We start from the raw sequence: 17,597 nt of genomic DNA, 5'->3' as shown, positions 1-17,597 counted from the left end.
CCTGGTCCACCTCCTTGACACCCATTCTTTAGATACTCATACACATTGATGAGTTCCCTCTCAGTCATCTCTTCTTGAGGCTCAACTGGCCCAGCTCCCTCGGTCTTTCCTGGTAAGAGAAATGCTCCAGTCCCTAAATCATCTTTTTTGCCCTCTGTTGCACCTGCTCCAAGAGCTCCATGTCTCTCTTGTAATGGAGAGTCCAGAACTGGACATGTGCCAAAACATTTTGAGCTATTGGCTGGAAGATTCTCTCCAATCAACACTGGTCCAACCACTCAGGAGATCCCCCCAGGTCCCACTCCACTTACTTATTATCATTCTCACAGCACTACCCTCACTACTAATAATCTTTGGCACAGTTTTGGTTGTCTGCTTGTAAATTTGCATATTGATATCAGCAAATCCACCTCAAGTGGATTTGCTGCAGATTCACAAACAGAAATGCATATTTACTAACATAAAATGGATATCTTCCCCATCATTGCTTCAATTTAAAGTTCTAAAATATAAAGTCACAGATGTTCAGCAAGTTTTAGAATCTACTACGCTGAATTAACCTTCATTTTGTGGATCGCTCTAAGACAAGAAGAGGGGGTGACGCCACACGTGGCATGTCATGTGAGGTTCCATGCCACTCCACTCATACTCCCAGCCAGCAAAACTTCTTGCACCAGTTGTGATTTCAAGGCACAGCATGTCCATCTCTCTTCCCTGTTTTGCACCACTGTAACCCTTTTAGATTTTTCTTCAAATCAGTACACTTTGTTCTGATGCTTTTGTGTATGAGACTAAAGGTATTTATACATTTCAGAAACAATTAAGATCAAAGAAAGTGTGACTCACAACCTGCTTAGATCCTCACTTGTGACATCTGTTCTCCCCATTTAAAATATTTTATTTACAAAGGTATGTCATAAATAATTAATGAAGAATATAAAGCAAACATCACTAAGCTTCACTTTGTATCTGAAAGAAGGTATTCTCACTGGAGCTGTGGGATTAATGCAGACTGAAACCACTAAAGTAATAAAAATATAAGCTTTGCTAAGGAATTTGGCAGTGATCAGCTTCAAGGCTCAAAAGCTGAATAATACTTCACCAGAGGAGAGTTGTGCCTTACAAGGTTGTCAGAGATAGTAAAAGTGTAAAAAGAACAGGACAGATCAACTCACTCAGTGCTGTGCAGTTTGGCTAGAAAACACAGAGATGCTTCTCTAATTTATTCTTGAAAATCCAAATGAAGGAAATGTAAGACACAGTACAAGTGCTTCAGTGTTTGACTATACTTTCTCTATAAAGCCAAGTGGGACATTATTCCTCACTAATCTTCAAACTAAATTGTCTGTAAAATAAACTAATGTTTTTGTTGTCCCTTCCCATACAGTTTGACCTCAGAAATCGTGTGTTCACCAGCCTCTGCATAAACACTTTTTACGTACTGAGGACACATTATCATGCCTCCCATCAGTCTTCTTTGTTTCAGACTAAACAAACTCAAATAATCACAAACTACCCTTGATCTTCCAAAAAAACTTAACTTCTTACTACTTTGTCAGAGATGGCTACAAACCCCTTGTCCAGGCAAAGATCAACAGTCACACAGCCAGGCAGTTTCATGGCCACGTGCCCACAAGTGTGTTTATGAGAAGGCAGAACTACAAGCTGCCTCCTTGTCTCCTCAGCACCATGCTGCCCACAGGCAAGGTGAAGAGCTCCTGTGTACTTCCTGGAGCTCCCTGGACATAAGCCAACACAGCCCAGGGCAAGCAGTGAGCCCTGTAAGGTTTGTGACAGGGCAAGAATGACAGTGGTTGCTGACATGACAAAAGGCTGGAGCCAGAGAGATGTACACCCAGAGAAACAGGTGTACCTTTACCTACAAAAGTAAAGTCACAGAGCTTGAAACCTCACTTGAAGATGAGGTACAGTGAGGGCAGCAGGCACTAGGATGCTCCCTCAGTGGAAGGTCTTTGCTCACACGTGTTGCCTCCCAGAGGCAGATGATGCTGCTGCAGCAGTTACAGCACCCACGGCAACAGCAACAATGGATGGCGTTGGCTCTTCCCAGCGCCAGTTCCAGCTGCAGTTGCAGCAGTTATGAATGGCAATACCCCAGCGAGCTGTTATCCTTTCATTCAAATTTCGTGACAGTAATCTGCTAATGAGACTACATGTGGTAGCATGCAAAAAAGTAAACATACCATTTGCACCACTTCCCCTTTGTCCACTTGCTTTCAAAGACCAGATGTTCCACAGTCTCTCCAGGGAGAGAAATTACCCTGCAAGGTCTGTAACTTCTCCTTCTTTTCTCCTCCTTGGGAGAGAGGTATGCTTATTGTAATTGTAATTGTAATCCCTCTTCTCCTCTGAATTCTTAAATAGAATGATAAAGTGTTACAAATCAGTTAGTTACTAACTGCTGGATAAATAAACCTGTGTGACAAGAAAATATAACTTGTCCAAATATTCTTCAATCTGCTGTTTCCTTATCCAAATTTCACCCTCATCTTATTAAAATATATTTTGTCAAGTCAGCATTTTATAGAACTAAGAGATCAGAGTAATTCAGACATTTCTACACTGGTCAAAACTATTTATCTTTTTCTATTCCTTGGTATCCACACTTCTTTTTCCTTCATACTCTGACATAATTACAGAGCGTTTCTCCTGTGATCTTCCATGTCACATTAATTAATTCTGGACCTTGTATTTTTCTGATTTTACCCCACCTTACTTTATTAACTCCTTTATACAGACCCTAAGTCCTGCTGCCCTTATTTCCATTTCTTGTACAGCTCCTTTTTATTTCACACACCTTAAAAGCAGCAGTATTTTCTATACAATGTCTCCTATCTGTTCTGCCTGTCTGCAGCCTGCCTTTGTGCCTCTTACACAAACACCTCCAATAACTGCCAGATCTCCTGCATTTCTGCCTCTCCTGTATTACTTCCCCAGGAGACCCTACCTATTGCTTTCTCCAGTTCATTATCTTGCTTTTACTTCTCACTTCTCTCCTGGCTTTGAAAAGTGAGCCTGGGATTTAAAACCACTTGCTCCCAAATTACCTTCCTTTTTCAAATTTTGAAGCAGTCTCTCCTAGCCAGTCCAGACCTATCTAACTAGGCAGCTTTGACAGCAACTCTCAGCCTGCCAGATTCAGAAGGTTTCTCAGGCTGCCATTTCACTCACAAAACTTGTCCACACCACCAGAGGCAGCCACCATATCTCCTGCAGCAGGCAGAGAACAGAACAGCAACTGTGGCTGGGACACCTGCTTGGGGATGATCTGAGCTGTGCCACAGAAATGCCTTTCTTATGCAGGTTACTGAGGGTTCCTTTGTAGGTGTTCAAATGCAGAACTCCACATTGTTCTTCCTGTCAATTGTGAGGATAAATTATTTTCTCCATCGCTAAACTGTTCTGTCTTTCCAATGTTAGAGACCAAAATTCTAATGTTGTCTAATTCAAATTTCCAGTGTTAGAGATCAGAATTCCACCATTGACTTCCTTGATCCAGCTCAATGCCTCCAAACAACAGCAGCCATATTGCCTCTTTTTTTCCTGTTTTTTCTTTGGCCAGAGACATGGCACAGTGTTTCAGTACACCCAGTTTTCATCATCCTTTCTGTTTCCAACTTGCCCTCACCATTCCTGGTCTGTACCGCATGCTGTCAAATATAATTTACCAGGGAGGAATTGTTTAAAGTATGCAAGTGCAATGCTAGTCACATTAAACTCAGCTCAAAACTAACCCTCACCAAAGGCAATACAGTCCAAACAGGCCTGAAGCAGGTAAAAAATACTAAGGTTGGCTGATCAAATATTATTCCAATCAAAATGAAAGTATTCTAAGTAGAGGAGCATTGTGAACACTATGTGATTATCTTTAAGTGTCCCTGTTAAAAGCACCATATATGCCTTTAATAGAAAACACATTTCCTTACAGGAGAAACATGTTTATTCTGATGCCTTCTCAGGTCCTCGTGACACATCTCCACTATCTCAGGGCAAGCCTCTCTTTCCAGAGGATGTGAAATATTGCTGTAGAACAAAATACTTAGGTAATATTTATGATTAAATGTTTGAAGTTGCTCACTGTCTGGAGTCCACATACTGGGGCAAAAACTGCTCCCACTGGAGTCAGTGGCACAGATACGTTAGCTCAAAGGGAGTTAGATCAAGCCCTAGTACTTCTAAACTGATATATAAATTATCATTAGATACAGATACATCAAAAGTATATAGATAAAAATAAGCCCATGCATAATTTAACAATTAATTAAAAAGTCAACACTTAATTGCAAACTCCAGAATTTTATCTCTTGCAATCTCCAAGGAATAAATAATATTAAATAAAATCTATGCTGAGAGCTAATTGCAAACAATGGACTGAACAAAAAGAGAATTAATTAATACATTAATATATTAAGTCTATAATATGATGCATATTGATTCTGGTGGTTTTAATTCATTGTGTAGTCATTGCATGGTAGACTTAGTTTTCCTTATACTCATTCTTCCATATAGAGCATCTGTACAAACCAATTTCTTAAAAAAACCCAACACACATAAAAGCATGTGCTCAACTGATTCAATAGGGTTGCATGCCATAAAAATATCAATATACTCAAGCTACCCTATATTTCATCCATATTTAATTTACTGGTTTCAGTTATTCTTAATTAGTCATGAAGACTGAATGCATTAAAGAGGATCAAATAAACTTAAAATTGGTAGCCCAGTTTTTATTGACTTGAATTTATTTATTTATTTACTTACTTACTTACTTGCTTACTGGCAGGGATATTTTTGTGATACAATTCATCATTAGCCTTTAAAACTTCATACAATTTCCTCCTCTTTCGCAGCTTTAACTTTGGCATTTGTCACTACTTTTTCTCACCATTTCCTGGTTACTTTACTCCCTCATCTAAATTTTGATTAAACACCAAAAAACTCCCCAGTTTGCTTTGCAAACAGCTATAGATTATACTAAGCAGTGTGGTTTACCTCCAAGTGAAGGATTTTTGAAAAAAATTGCTTGCAATGAGTAAACTACAATTGTGCATATTTCCAGGGAAAATAACAAAACTTCCTTTACACCATTAAGTGATAATGTTCTTCAAGAGTTATTTTTACTTGTTTTTAGAAGGAGTATGTCTCAAAGAAAAAGCACTTCAAGACCTTTCAGAATTAGTCCTGAAAACACAATAGCAAAAATTTTCAGGAGAAAAACTGAAATATTCTTCTGTCCGCCCATAAGACAGTGGGCAGAGTAAACAATTGAATTCCAAAGTAGAGGAGAAAATACTAATATTTTAGCTTCACTCTATGCCTAAAGTAAGCTGGGGACCACAATGAAGTGGAATTTTATGGAAGTTGCACACAAAATAGTTTGCAACCGCTGTCAGAATAAACTGGGAGGAACACATACAAGGCTCATTCAGATGCCCCCGCAGAGTAAGGAATCAGTCTTATTTTATTTAACAGAAATGGGGCGGGGTGGGCGGGGAGGAAGCACACTTTTTCTGAGTGTGTTTCAAAATCAAAAGGTGGTAAATTGAGTTTTTAAAAAGCTACTACCATTCGACTAACGCCAGGTGCCTCATCCTTTAAACACCAATGTAGAGCTACAAAGTACTCATTTCTAAAAGCAGAGCTAGGGAATTTTAAATGACATTTTAACTGCATGGCTAAAATGAAGATACTGAGAGTAGTGCTATCTAAAATGATAACCACTAGTGTCAGTGAAGTGCCAGCTTTCAGCAAGGAATGACTGTGCTCAATCAGGAATGGTCGATCCCTGCTGCCATTAAGGTCATACCTGAACATTTCGCAAAGCAATCGACCTAAGAGGCCATTTGCAAACCATGTGCTGCCTGAAGGACACACAGGAATCAATAACTTCAGGCTTCTATTTTGAATTATTCATTCAGCCTTTGCACAACAAAAAGCTGTTCTCTCTCTCTCTCTCTCTCTCTCTCTCTCTCACTGATGCATTACCACTGCAACACAGCATATGATTTTGAACACTGGGCTTTAAAAAAATAGTTTTCAAAAGCAGTTTGTCCTGCTACTTACAAAAGCCTTCTTGCTAATAACACCTTTAGAAGTGACTTTTGGAATGTCTGTGAAGGGATGCTGCCCATTGCTCCCATCAGCAGCTTGTTTCTCCCACGGTATGGTCAGCCAAGGGTCCCAAAACCCAACCCACACTTGCAGGTGGCACCAGGTGGGTGGGCTCCCTGTCAATGCTATGGACAGGACATCCATCGTCCTCCATGGAGCTGCCCAGGCACCCAGAGTGTTGCTAAAAGGTCAGTTATGAGGCTCTCTACAACCTTTTCTTCCACGAAAAGGAAGAAACAGTTTCTCTTGAAGGGAAGATACCTGGGTGTTCACCATATCACTAACCAGTCTCTGCTTGCCTTGCCTTTAGTCCTATTTTCTGTACACAATAATTTCTAAAAAAGAAACAAAGCAGTTCAAAATAGCCCATTTAATCTCTCAGGACTAAGACCTCACACTACAAAAGTATTTTTGTTCATTTGAAAAAGAAAATCAACAACAATTTTATTCATCTGCTTTTATTCCATTTTCATCAATAGTTTCTTTTCTTTTCTGACATATCTCATCTTCCACCTGTATTTCAAACCTGCTTCACTATTTCCTTAAGTTTGGAGGTTTCAAAATCAGAGGAAGAATTTCTGGACTTTCACGGAACGTGGATTTCTTCTTGGGTGCTTTAGGACCGTGAGAACACTACACTAGAATAAAACTTGTAGCCACAAATGCTCTTGTCACATCAAGGGTTACTTACTGCTCTAGCAAGATTTAGCACCCTATTTTTACAGCAGCAGAGTGAAACACTGGCTGGAAGCAGAGGCTGGTTTACAGAAGAGAGGAGACCTGTATCCTACCACCACACTGCACTGGCATGTGAGTTCTCCCTGGAAGCTCATACCACAGCAGCAGGCAAGTCTAAAGTCCAATATCTCACCTCTCCAGTCTGTATGTCAACAAGACATAAAAGATAACATTTAAACTGGAGCCACACCATCAGACAGCAAACAGTAGCCACAGCAAATCTAAAGCTCCAATCAGTCCCCTCCAATGAGTCCTCAGAAAATCTGTTATCAATTCAAAAGAAAAATTTGAGCATTAAAAAAATTTAGTGACAGTCCACTTGACCTTAAACTGTGGAATTCAAAGATAACTTACACAGCTTAATTTTGCAAATAACACATTATATGTCTTGTCTAAAACTATACACTTGTCTAAAACTAGGTATCTCAAGAACATGAGCAGGAAATATTTCTGCAATGACTATGTTTCTATTTTAGCAAAGCACACAACATGCTTAACTACTCAACTAAACTGACAAAGGACTAACACTGAATTTTAAATATTATGCACTTACACACTTTGAATCTAATGAAACTAGAGATGGACAACAGACAGCAGGAGGATAAATATTTATCAGTCATCTTGTTTGTGGTTACTCAGTAAATCCTATAAATATAGAACTTAATTAGAAGAGTGACAGTAGGCTTCCATGCCATTCCCCAACAAAAGATGGTAACTCATATAAGTGTCATTGCTGTTGACTTAGAACAAAACCTCTTGGATATACTGGTATAAAAGCATGAAAATTCAGGACTTTCTCAAGGTCTGCAGGAGAATAGGAGTTTAATTAGAATGAGTAAGGAAAGCTAAGAAACAAAAATGTAAAAAGAAATGAAAAAGAAAAAGAGAAAGGAAGGGAAAACGTAAAAAGATATGAGAAAAGAAAAAGAGAAAAAAAAAAAAAGAAAAAGAAATCAGAGACAGAGAAAAGAAACAGGAGAAATAAAACAAAGAACACAAATAGGAAGGAAAAAAGATGAAATTAAAATGTGATGCATTCCTATGCCCTTAGTGGGGTCATGGTCAGACCACATGCATGGTCTGATCTTTCCCAAAATATCTCCATTTTCATTATCATCCTTTCTGCTTCTTGTTGAATCTATACATGACAGACAAAGCACATTGACTTCCTTTTACAGTAAGTGGAGCAAAAGCATTTCTAGGATACAATTCACCATCCCCTTAGGTAGATGTCTTAGGGGAGGGACATTTAAAAGGGCCTGTTCCCTCAGCTATCTACTAGAGAAGTCTGGATAATCAGCTCAAATAAACCTATTGCAATGCCTGAAATGAGATAACTCCCATCTTGGTTTGTCTGAAACAAGGTATTGGCAGTGAATGGACAAATATGAGTTGCATATGATTTGTATTACATAGTACAATTTTATTTTTAATAAATAGCTGAACTGAGGGCTCAAGTTAGTGCACTGATTAGAAGTCCACTGTCTCTGCTAGAAATGCACTCACTTACTGTGCTACTTTTTCTACATACATTCCTTCCATGATATCGTGTTTTCTAAACATGCCCTTACATCTAAAGATAAGAGAACATTTGAAAGATTGATTTTAACTTCCACACAAGTCATTGTTCTAGAAACAATGTCTAAGAACAAAAATCTGACAACTGTATCACCATCTGCTTTCAAACTATTTCCAGACTACAAAGTTGAGTTGCTACATAAATTCCAAGCTAATGGAAGAGCTATAGTCAAGCTATATTTGTGTGAGGTAGCAAGCAATAAATTGAATTCTAAAGTGAGCCATCTGAGATGAAAATCAAGGCCAGCAATACACACAGTCAACACACCCCATCTGTCTCATCTATCTGTATCTATTCCTCTGCAATCACCCAACGCAAAACTATTTGAAAATGAAGGTCTAAGGCCATTGACCTTGGCAAGTAATGCAAAAGGATTTACAATGAACTCTTTACCCTTGTTTCCTTACGGGTTTAGAGTCTAAATCTTTTTTAAGCTACTCCCAAGAGGTTGACAGCATGGCAATGGTGACTGTGCATGTTTTAGAAATGTGTAAAATGAAATTGTATAGAAATATCATTTTCAGTATGCTGCTCTTCTGTAAAATAAGGCACTATTTTTAACTCATATTAAAGGACTGCCCTCCAAAAAGCTTCAGATAGGCTTTTCCACATCCCACAGAAAACTGAAGCTGCATCTTTAAAATGCTTCTTTAATACACAAAAACATGAGTAGCCCCTATAAATATGACAAAATTACTCTCAATTAGATGAAGAAATGCATGATGGTTAATTCGGATATTGCATTTTACTGCCAGAGTACTGGCAACCTTCCCAGATTTTTTTTTCTTTAAATGCAATTTTTCTGAAATATTCTACAATGGATACATTTCTTACATTCTAAACATGAGGTAAAAATCAGAAAAGGAGGGCTGCAGAATTGCCTTTTGTCTTCTCAGTAGCAAGTAAAAGACTTCTGCAGGGAGATGGGGCCATTTGGATGTTTTAGGAATACAAGGAGGAGGCTTCTGCATAGAAGGGGTCCCTGGAGCAGCTGTTTCTAGATACAGCATGTTTCTCTTGGGTCTAACAAATTTCCAGAGGAAAACCTATTGGTATGAGCAGTTCTGTGACTCCAGACTCACCCTGCCCCCAGAACAGTTGTATGCTGCACAGAGGCTGATGGCAGGACCACCCCTGATGGCACAGTCATGGGGAGAAGGACCAAAAGATCCCTCTGCAAGAGAGTTCTCTTGCAAAAGACAAAATTGAGTCCAACTTCAGTTCCAAACCTGGTTAGTTTCTGACATTACACTATTTCCAAGAGCTACATACGTTTCAAAATTTTAAAAGATATGAAACAAAAAAGGTAGTTTTAAACATCCAAATCTCTGTAGAAATTCTCTTCTGTTTCAGTGTCCAGTATTTCTCAAATACTCCTAAGAGCAGCCACAAGAAACAGAGAAACAATGAAGTTGCTTCCTAAAAAACCCTATTTTTCTCTAAACATGAATACAAGGAGATCTTTCCAACAGTATTTGAACACTGCACTCGTTAATTAAATCTCAACTCTGACAGTTTGCAGATACATTTTTATTTAATGTGAGTCTTACATGAATTCAGCCTCGGAGTGGGGGGATATCAAAGGAAGTTATGTCAAGTAATTATACAATCTGTTTCTCCAGAGAAATGTCCAGGCTAGACAGCTGGTACTGAAACAGCAGATTAAATTTAGAACTGAAGGACCATGCAGTGAAGGTGAACTCACAGCTTTTAGTTCTCTGTCAACTAAAATCTGTGCATTTTGTTAAAATAATATGTCTGTCCCTGAAGCAAAGTTCATTGCTATTCAAAAGAAAGATATTGAAAAGTGACTTTTGCCCCTGGAAAGCCTTTATTTCTAATCCATGAGCAGCATATTGATGCCACAGGATGATCTAGAGATCTCTCTCTCAAGGTCATTCCCCTCTCCTCAGTGTGGTACTTCAAATATTTTTTCTTCATTTGCCTTAACTGTAGTACTACAGCCATGACACATTAATTCCAGAAATGAGCCGAGCCCTATAGAAAGAAATCAGCTTTGACTCATTTTAATTTCAAATTCATTCAATTAGATCACCTTGGGCAGCATTTCAACTCCCCTATGACTCCTCAAAGACAAAGCACATGCATAAACCCCACAATTTAAGATCTTCCTTATATGTAACACAGCTGCATCCTGAAATCAAACATGGAGTAAAAGATACAATCACTACTGTAGCAATAAGTCATCCAGACATGACAGAAATAACAACTCACCTTCATGAGATGCTGATTTATCCATTTTGTGAATGTCTTCTTTTGTACTTTGTCACGCTCATCTAGAGGTAAAAAGGAAAAACAAATGTTTTAACAGCTCTACAAAGGATGTAGAAGATTTTTTATTAAGACCATTATAAAATTAATTTTCTAAAAAAAATTTTAAACAGAATAGTCTGCAAAAGCTCCAAAATGTCTAATTAAGTAATAGCACAGAAATGAGGGGTTTTTTCAGTACATCACAACATGACATTAAAAAGTTTCTTGATGCTCCAGATGAGTTCCTCCAGGACAACAGTCCCTCAGGTAATAAAAATCTAACTGCCTAGAAGTCGTCAACTGGCACTTAAAATTTACTGAAAACGTCATGGCAAACTTTGAAGAACTATAAATGCTACTCATAGTCTATATAATGAAATCATTACTAAGATATCAGACAATAGAAAATCTGTTGCAATATGAAAGCTGATTTTTTCAATCATTATGCTTTTCAACTGGAATAGCACCCTTGTTCAAACCCAGAAGGACTAGTTACAGCTTCAGTCAGGGAACTCTTAACCGTCTATAAAATAAACAGGGATGTCCAGTAACCCAGATATGGGACCCAGCCACTGCCAGCAGTTTGCTCCCTGGTGTGGCAGTTAGCATCAATGATTGCCCACAAAATGTTGTGAAGAAATAATAAAAGCAATAGATTCAGGGTAAGAAAGCATCCCACTTATGGGTAGGGAGCACATGCATGCATTTTGCCAAGCTACACTGGAGAAAATCTAGCCACCACCCCAGCACAAGAGTTATCTCCAGCTATTTGAGCAGGGCCACAGCCAGTACAACTGCTACAGAGCCTGGTCACTGTCCCAGAGCTCTCCAGAGCAGAAGTCACAGTGCAGTAGGACTGGGACCACCTGTGCAAGCCTAAAATAGCAAGAGCCCTTCAGCCCTGTACAACACAACTGCAGCTGTTTCACTGACTCAGGCTATTTGCAGCGTGGCTGAGAATGAGCAGGGAACTCAGGAAGCAAAACAAGATCCCCATGTACCCACTGCCATCACTAAAAGACTGAACTAGGTCCTGTATTTTACATTAAAAAAATACTGTTTTCAGGTTGGTCAAATGTAACAACTAATAAATTAAAATAAATTCACAGAAGGTCTTTCAAGGACTTTCAAGTCTCTGGTATGATACTGTGGTCTTTCAAAACAGCAAGACATTATACAGGAGTCCATCCTGGGCCAAACTGGGGGTTTCCTAACAGTTGTGAGAAAGGAGTATTGGGGCACAGAGGCAAAAACAAAACAAGTAAAAGCCTGTGAAGCCTTTGCATACTTCTCTTACGTGACTCACAGACTTTCTACATGCTCATTCATATCTTTGCATTTAATAGTCATAGATACATATTTTCTCTGTTATTTTTTCCAATCCTTTTTAACACACTTATAACTTTTATAACCACAGCTCACTGTGGCAATGAAATCTACAGGCAGTATGTGCAGTGTACTTGTATGTTCAGCTCTGTACAAAAGAGTTGCTGTTTCCTAAATGATTTTTGCACACCACTCAAGATATTCCAAGCTTCTGGCATATGCTTTTTTCCCCCCACTTCACAGCTCTTATTCTATACAGTCTCTTATTCTACTTGGAGACCCAAATAAAGAGGAGAAAGGGAAACTAGAGAGAAAAGCTGTACTACTGGAAAAAAAAATCTGGCTGTACATACATTTCTCCATAGCCTTCATCTAGCAAGACACCATTCCTGACGTAAGTTATTTATCATAATAAGGTGGAAGTTCTGATTCAGTAAATGTAGGGAACAGAAAATCTCAGAAACAAAATCATTCCAGAAACACTTTCACTTTTAACTGTTTCATTATGAGCAGCTGTTTTAAAAAGAACACAAAGTTTCTCAACTGCAGAATTTCACAATGTCTACAACACATCTTTTTTCTAAGGTAACCCCATCTAATTTTTGACCAAGTACACAGAAGTTTACATTTGGGGAAATGTCACTTTGATGACATGATGAGTTGAAAAAAAACCACAAAGGTTGAAAAACCCACTTCCTTGTACCTTGTTAGAATACGAAGTCACTATTCATTTCAACCCTACTTTCAATTTAAATGCTAACATACATAAAAGAATTGATGCTTACTAACCTCGTTCCTTATATATACACGTATATATAAGGAATATACATATAACATATGTATACATGTATACATGTAACATATACACGTATATGTTACACAATCACTAAGAAAAATTCTGTAACTGACAGACCCAAATACATAAGGAGGAGGAAAGCTGACACCTGTCATGTGAAAAACGCCAGTATTAATGGGGAGGGAAAGGTCACCAAAACACCACAACTGTGACTTTAAATCAAAAACCCAAATGCTCCCAGAAAAGCAAACACACATTAAGAAAAAAAATACAGTGCCACAGTGCCCAGTGTGCTTGAGCTCAGAGCAGAATACACCAAATGAAACTCCCCAGATGAAGCAGAAAGCAGGTGAATGACCACCTAAATAGCAGCTAAGGAAGGAAAGCCACAGAAATCCCCTTGAGAGAAGCTTCCCCGCAGAGAGCTCTGCCCTGTCCTGCAGGCAGCCCTGCCAGCCCAGCTCCGGGCTGCATTACTGACCCATGCAGCACATGATTCCCACCAGCTGTGCTCTCTGCTCCTTTTTATCTTCGCCACACTCTCCCATTCTGCCCTTCAAAACTTCAGAGCTTCTTTTCTTTTCAGGAAAAGGAGAGCCAAGGAATGACCAGGGCTTCTCCTGGCTGACACAGAGTAGCAACACCCCTTTTTAAAAAAAACAGGAGCAAACAACCCATGTGCTGTCAGAGCAATCATAACTGTGAGCCCTCTGGCTTGAGTTCATAACGAGAAATAAATTAAGGATCTGTGTTTGAGGGGTTTTTGTGAACTTTTGGGTGCGCTAGTAGACATTTGAGTACAAATGTTGAGCTTTCCAGACAAGGAAGTCAGTTTATTTTCCTTTTACCAGCAGTGAGCAGCAAGGAAAGAGTCACCCTGAACCCAGCAGCCAGATATTCATTAAGCCATGGTAATTTAAGAATGTAGGTGAAGCAGGAGTTGGAAAAAGAAAACATATATTGCTAGTTAATCTGATCTATAGATTATCACAATAAACCCTCTGTGGTTAATTAATCAACTTAAGCTTGTCTGCTTTTACCTGTGGATATAATTCTGATATATGAGACCAATTCAAAGTCTTTTACGCTTTATGTGCCTGGAAAGCAGCTCAGTAAAATGCCACCAGTCTCTGACAGCCTATGCTATAACACAGAGGCATCTAAAGAGGTTTCAGATTAGAATATTTGGACTTTAAAAACAGTTGCTGCAACTAAGGTCTCCTTCTGTGCATTTTTGTCATTCCTCAATTCCAAGCACAAACTCAGGAGTCAGATCCTTTTAACAGCAATGCTCCCTTTCACAAACACTAAAAATTACATGGCTCAGAGTGTCTGAAAATCAAGACAGTTTCTCTGGAAGCCAAGTTCACTAAAAGGATCACACCAAATCCAACATATGGCATTGATGCCTTTTTTATGCTCTCCTGGAGAGAATTACAGACCTGCTTAGGTTGGAGAAGACCTTTAACAACAGTTAACAAACAACGGCCAAGTCCACCACTATACCATGTCCCTAAGTGCCACACCTGTTAGTCTTTTAAATACCTCCAGGGATGACAATTCAGTTACTTTCCTGGGCAGCCTGGGTCCAATGTTTGACAACTTTTCTGTGAAGAAATTCCTCTTAATGCCAACCTCAACCTCCCCTGGTACAACTGGAGGCCATTTCCTCCTGTCCTGTCACTTGTTGCTTGGGACAAGGGATTAACCCCACCTTTTTAGAGCCTCCTTTCAGGCAGTTGAAGAGAGCAGTAAGATCCTCTCTGAGCCTCCTTTTCTTCAGGCTAAACACCCCCAGCTCCCTCAGCTGCTCTTCACAGGACTTGTGCTCCAGACCTTCCACCAGCCCCACTGCCCTTCCCTGGTCTCACTCCAGCCCTTCAAAGTCTTTTTCATAGTGAGGGGCCCAGAACTGCACACAGGATTTCAGGTGTGGCCTCAGCAGTGCTGAGTACAGAGGGATAATCCTTGCCCTGGTCCTGCTGGCCACACAATTGCTGACACAGGCCAGGATGTCACTGGCATTCCTGGCCACTGGGGCACACACTGGTTCATGCTCAGCCACTGTGGATCAGCACTCCCAGGTTCTTTTCCAACAGGCAGCTTTCCAGCCACTCTGCCCCCAGCCTGTAGTGCTGCATGGGGCTGTTGGGGCTCATATGGAAGTCACTGAGTGCTCCTCTCTACAAGACAAACTTGAAATCTTCTCTGAGCAACCACACCAGATGGCACCAGCTTGAATGAACAGACCAATGTGCCTAAAATGCAAAATGGGTGCAGGAATACAGGCTCCTTATTCTCCAGATGAGCTGCTAATTTCTACGCTGCTTTCTTCATTCTAATGGTGACAATATCAAAGTCTGGAGTTCCAACACCTAGAGATAGACTAAGAAAAAGAAATCTCCTTTTTTTAAGCAGCTTTTGGCATCGCTGAGTTATGTTTGCTTCTCTGCTGATACTGGTTTGCATACATGAATGACTAGACAGTCAACAGGTTTTTTCCTACATTTTCCCAGGTATTTGCAAAAGCCCTGATAGGTGGTTTTCCTATATTTATATAAGAAAACTCATGTCATACTCATATAACTCACTTATATTTATACTGATATACAAATGCACTAGTTCTTCTATACGTAACATTGCTATTTATAATACACATTGTACTGTTTAGTACTTTTTTGGAAAACTAATGTCTATAGCATAGAAGAAATGCTGCTCATTTAAGAAACAGTTATTCAATAATGTATTTCATGTTGTTGTTGAAAATGGAGCAGCAATTCATTCATCATTTTTTCAAGCTCTGAATACAAAATTCATTCCATGATAGGTTTTTCTCTGGTATTGCTAACATTCCTTCTGTAAGCTAGGCCCTGGTATCTCCAACATCCCATTCAGAAAATAGAGCATAATTAATGTATGATCTCTTGCGAAAGCATCTGTTTTAGGGCATTACCCAGAATCACAAAATATATAAGAAATAGGGAATAAATCCAATTCTCTAGCCCGTGCTAAAACACCTTATCTTGGAGGTTCCTGCTCATCCAAACTTGATCTTAACTACTCACAGGCCTTCCATGTCTATACCAATTATTCATTCTTGTCATTAATTAGGAACTGGGGGGACATTCAACAAACCCATCACCATCTGAAACAGTCTAAAGGAAGGTAAAGTCTCAGTTCAAACAAGACTGATTTGAAAAGATAAAACTACAGGTTTTTTTCAAAGGGAAGGGTTGAATAACCTTAATAACAGGTAATCATCTTTCATAGACTTAGTGAGTATTGTTACTTATAGCCTTACCTAGATCAATTTAGGAGCAAATAAAATAAAACTCTATTATGAAAGTGTACAAGTACTGACCAATGCTACAAACTGTCTGCTGTTGTATCAAACCTCCATTAAGACATAGAGCATGTAAAATCTTACATACTTTAGCAATGTCCTTCTCATATTAAAAAAAAACATATATCCTTCTACTGTAAAAATATCAAACTATGGTAAGGTCCCATAGAAATAAAATTTTAAATACCCTGAAAAAATAGACTCAGAGGCTAGGTGGTTTTTTATATTCAACCCCAGTACAGTAATTAAGATAAACGAGTCTACAAGGGTGATAGTTCCAGGACCAAACCCAAACCTTTGAAATACTTAGCCACTGAAAGTGACAGAGAACTAGAATTGCAATGTATGCTTAGTATTTGGCATGAAAATTTAGATTGTTGGCTAAAGGATCTCTAAGTTCTTGTTATATTCACCTTCAAAAGTCCTAGATAAATGTGATAGTTTTCTCATAGTAACTTCACGTGAGAATCCAGCTTCTTCTTAGATATTTGTTTCTTCTAACAGATTTTGCTACAGATAGTGCTTTTTATTTTATATTTCAAAAGAATATTTCATGCATTTTAATGTATAATGGTGCTATTTTTAAATCAGCTGCTGAGTAGGAGACATCTGTCAAGCTTAAAAGCAACATTTTATATTTTACCCCCTCTGTATTTTAGGGTTTTTTTAATTTGATCTGTTTCCTCTTGGATTTAAGAACTCAGAACTCGGAATATTTCACTTATGTCCCTGTTGGTATTAATGTATCAGGACAGTTTAGGGAATAATGTTAGCAGTTTGTAGGAACTTATCTTGTAGTCAACATCAGATTTTTTTTTTTTTTTTTTTTTTTTTTTTTTTTAATTTTTATTTTTAGGATTGAATGGAGGCCTTGTCAGCCAAATACAGTGGATAACTAGGGACAGACTGGTAAGGTACATAGTTAAAATACAGAAGAAAGATAGTATGGATCAAGAGAGAGGCATGGTCCACATGTGAGAAGAAAGAATTCAAACAATATATATATAAAATTATATATATATTTAAAGAGTCTAGATAGTGAAATCTGGATAAGAGATTTCAGATAAGATATAATGATGGGGTTTCATCCTGTTGAAAGAACTGAAAAAAATAATCTCAGGAGGCAGGAAGGCAGACAAGCAGTACACAAAGTATCCTTACACATAAGATACAGCCTACTATTTAAGAAATGCAAACAAAACTGAATGGTGTTAGGCATTAATAAGTAAGGCACAAATTCTTGAAATGTATTGTTTAATTGAGGGTCACTTAAAAATAATGAAAACCTAAACTCCACTTTTAAAGTCTTATTCTTTCAGGTGCAATTGTTTTATTTCTCTTTCTCACTTTCTGCTTATTACATCACTTCCACATTCATGACAAGCTTCAACTCCAATTCATCTGGCCCA

General features: G+C 38.6%; 1 protein-coding gene across 5 annotated transcripts in view; it reads right to left on the bottom strand.

The window, feature by feature from the left end:
* DST (dystonin) overlaps positions 1-17,597 on the bottom strand; it is a gene marked incomplete at its 5' end in the record, with an annotated part of 251,197 nt that overhangs the window by 189,358 nt on the left and 44,242 nt on the right. For all 5 annotated transcript variants that reach the window (XM_083857745.1, XM_083857739.1, XM_083857746.1 and 2 more), the window contains one exon: positions 10,685-10,746. In XM_083857745.1, coding sequence (XP_083713871.1) covers positions 10,685-10,746 — 62 coding nt within the window. The remainder of the gene's footprint in view (positions 1-10,684; positions 10,747-17,597) is intronic.

The sequence above is a fragment of the Zosterops lateralis genome, assembly GCF_965231275.1.
Source record: "Zosterops lateralis genome assembly, chromosome: 3".
In the NCBI taxonomy this organism is placed as follows: domain Eukaryota; kingdom Metazoa; phylum Chordata; class Aves; order Passeriformes; family Zosteropidae; genus Zosterops; species Zosterops lateralis.
Note: the sequence above shows the minus strand (reverse complement) of the source record. Positions and strands in the feature narration are given on the sequence as shown.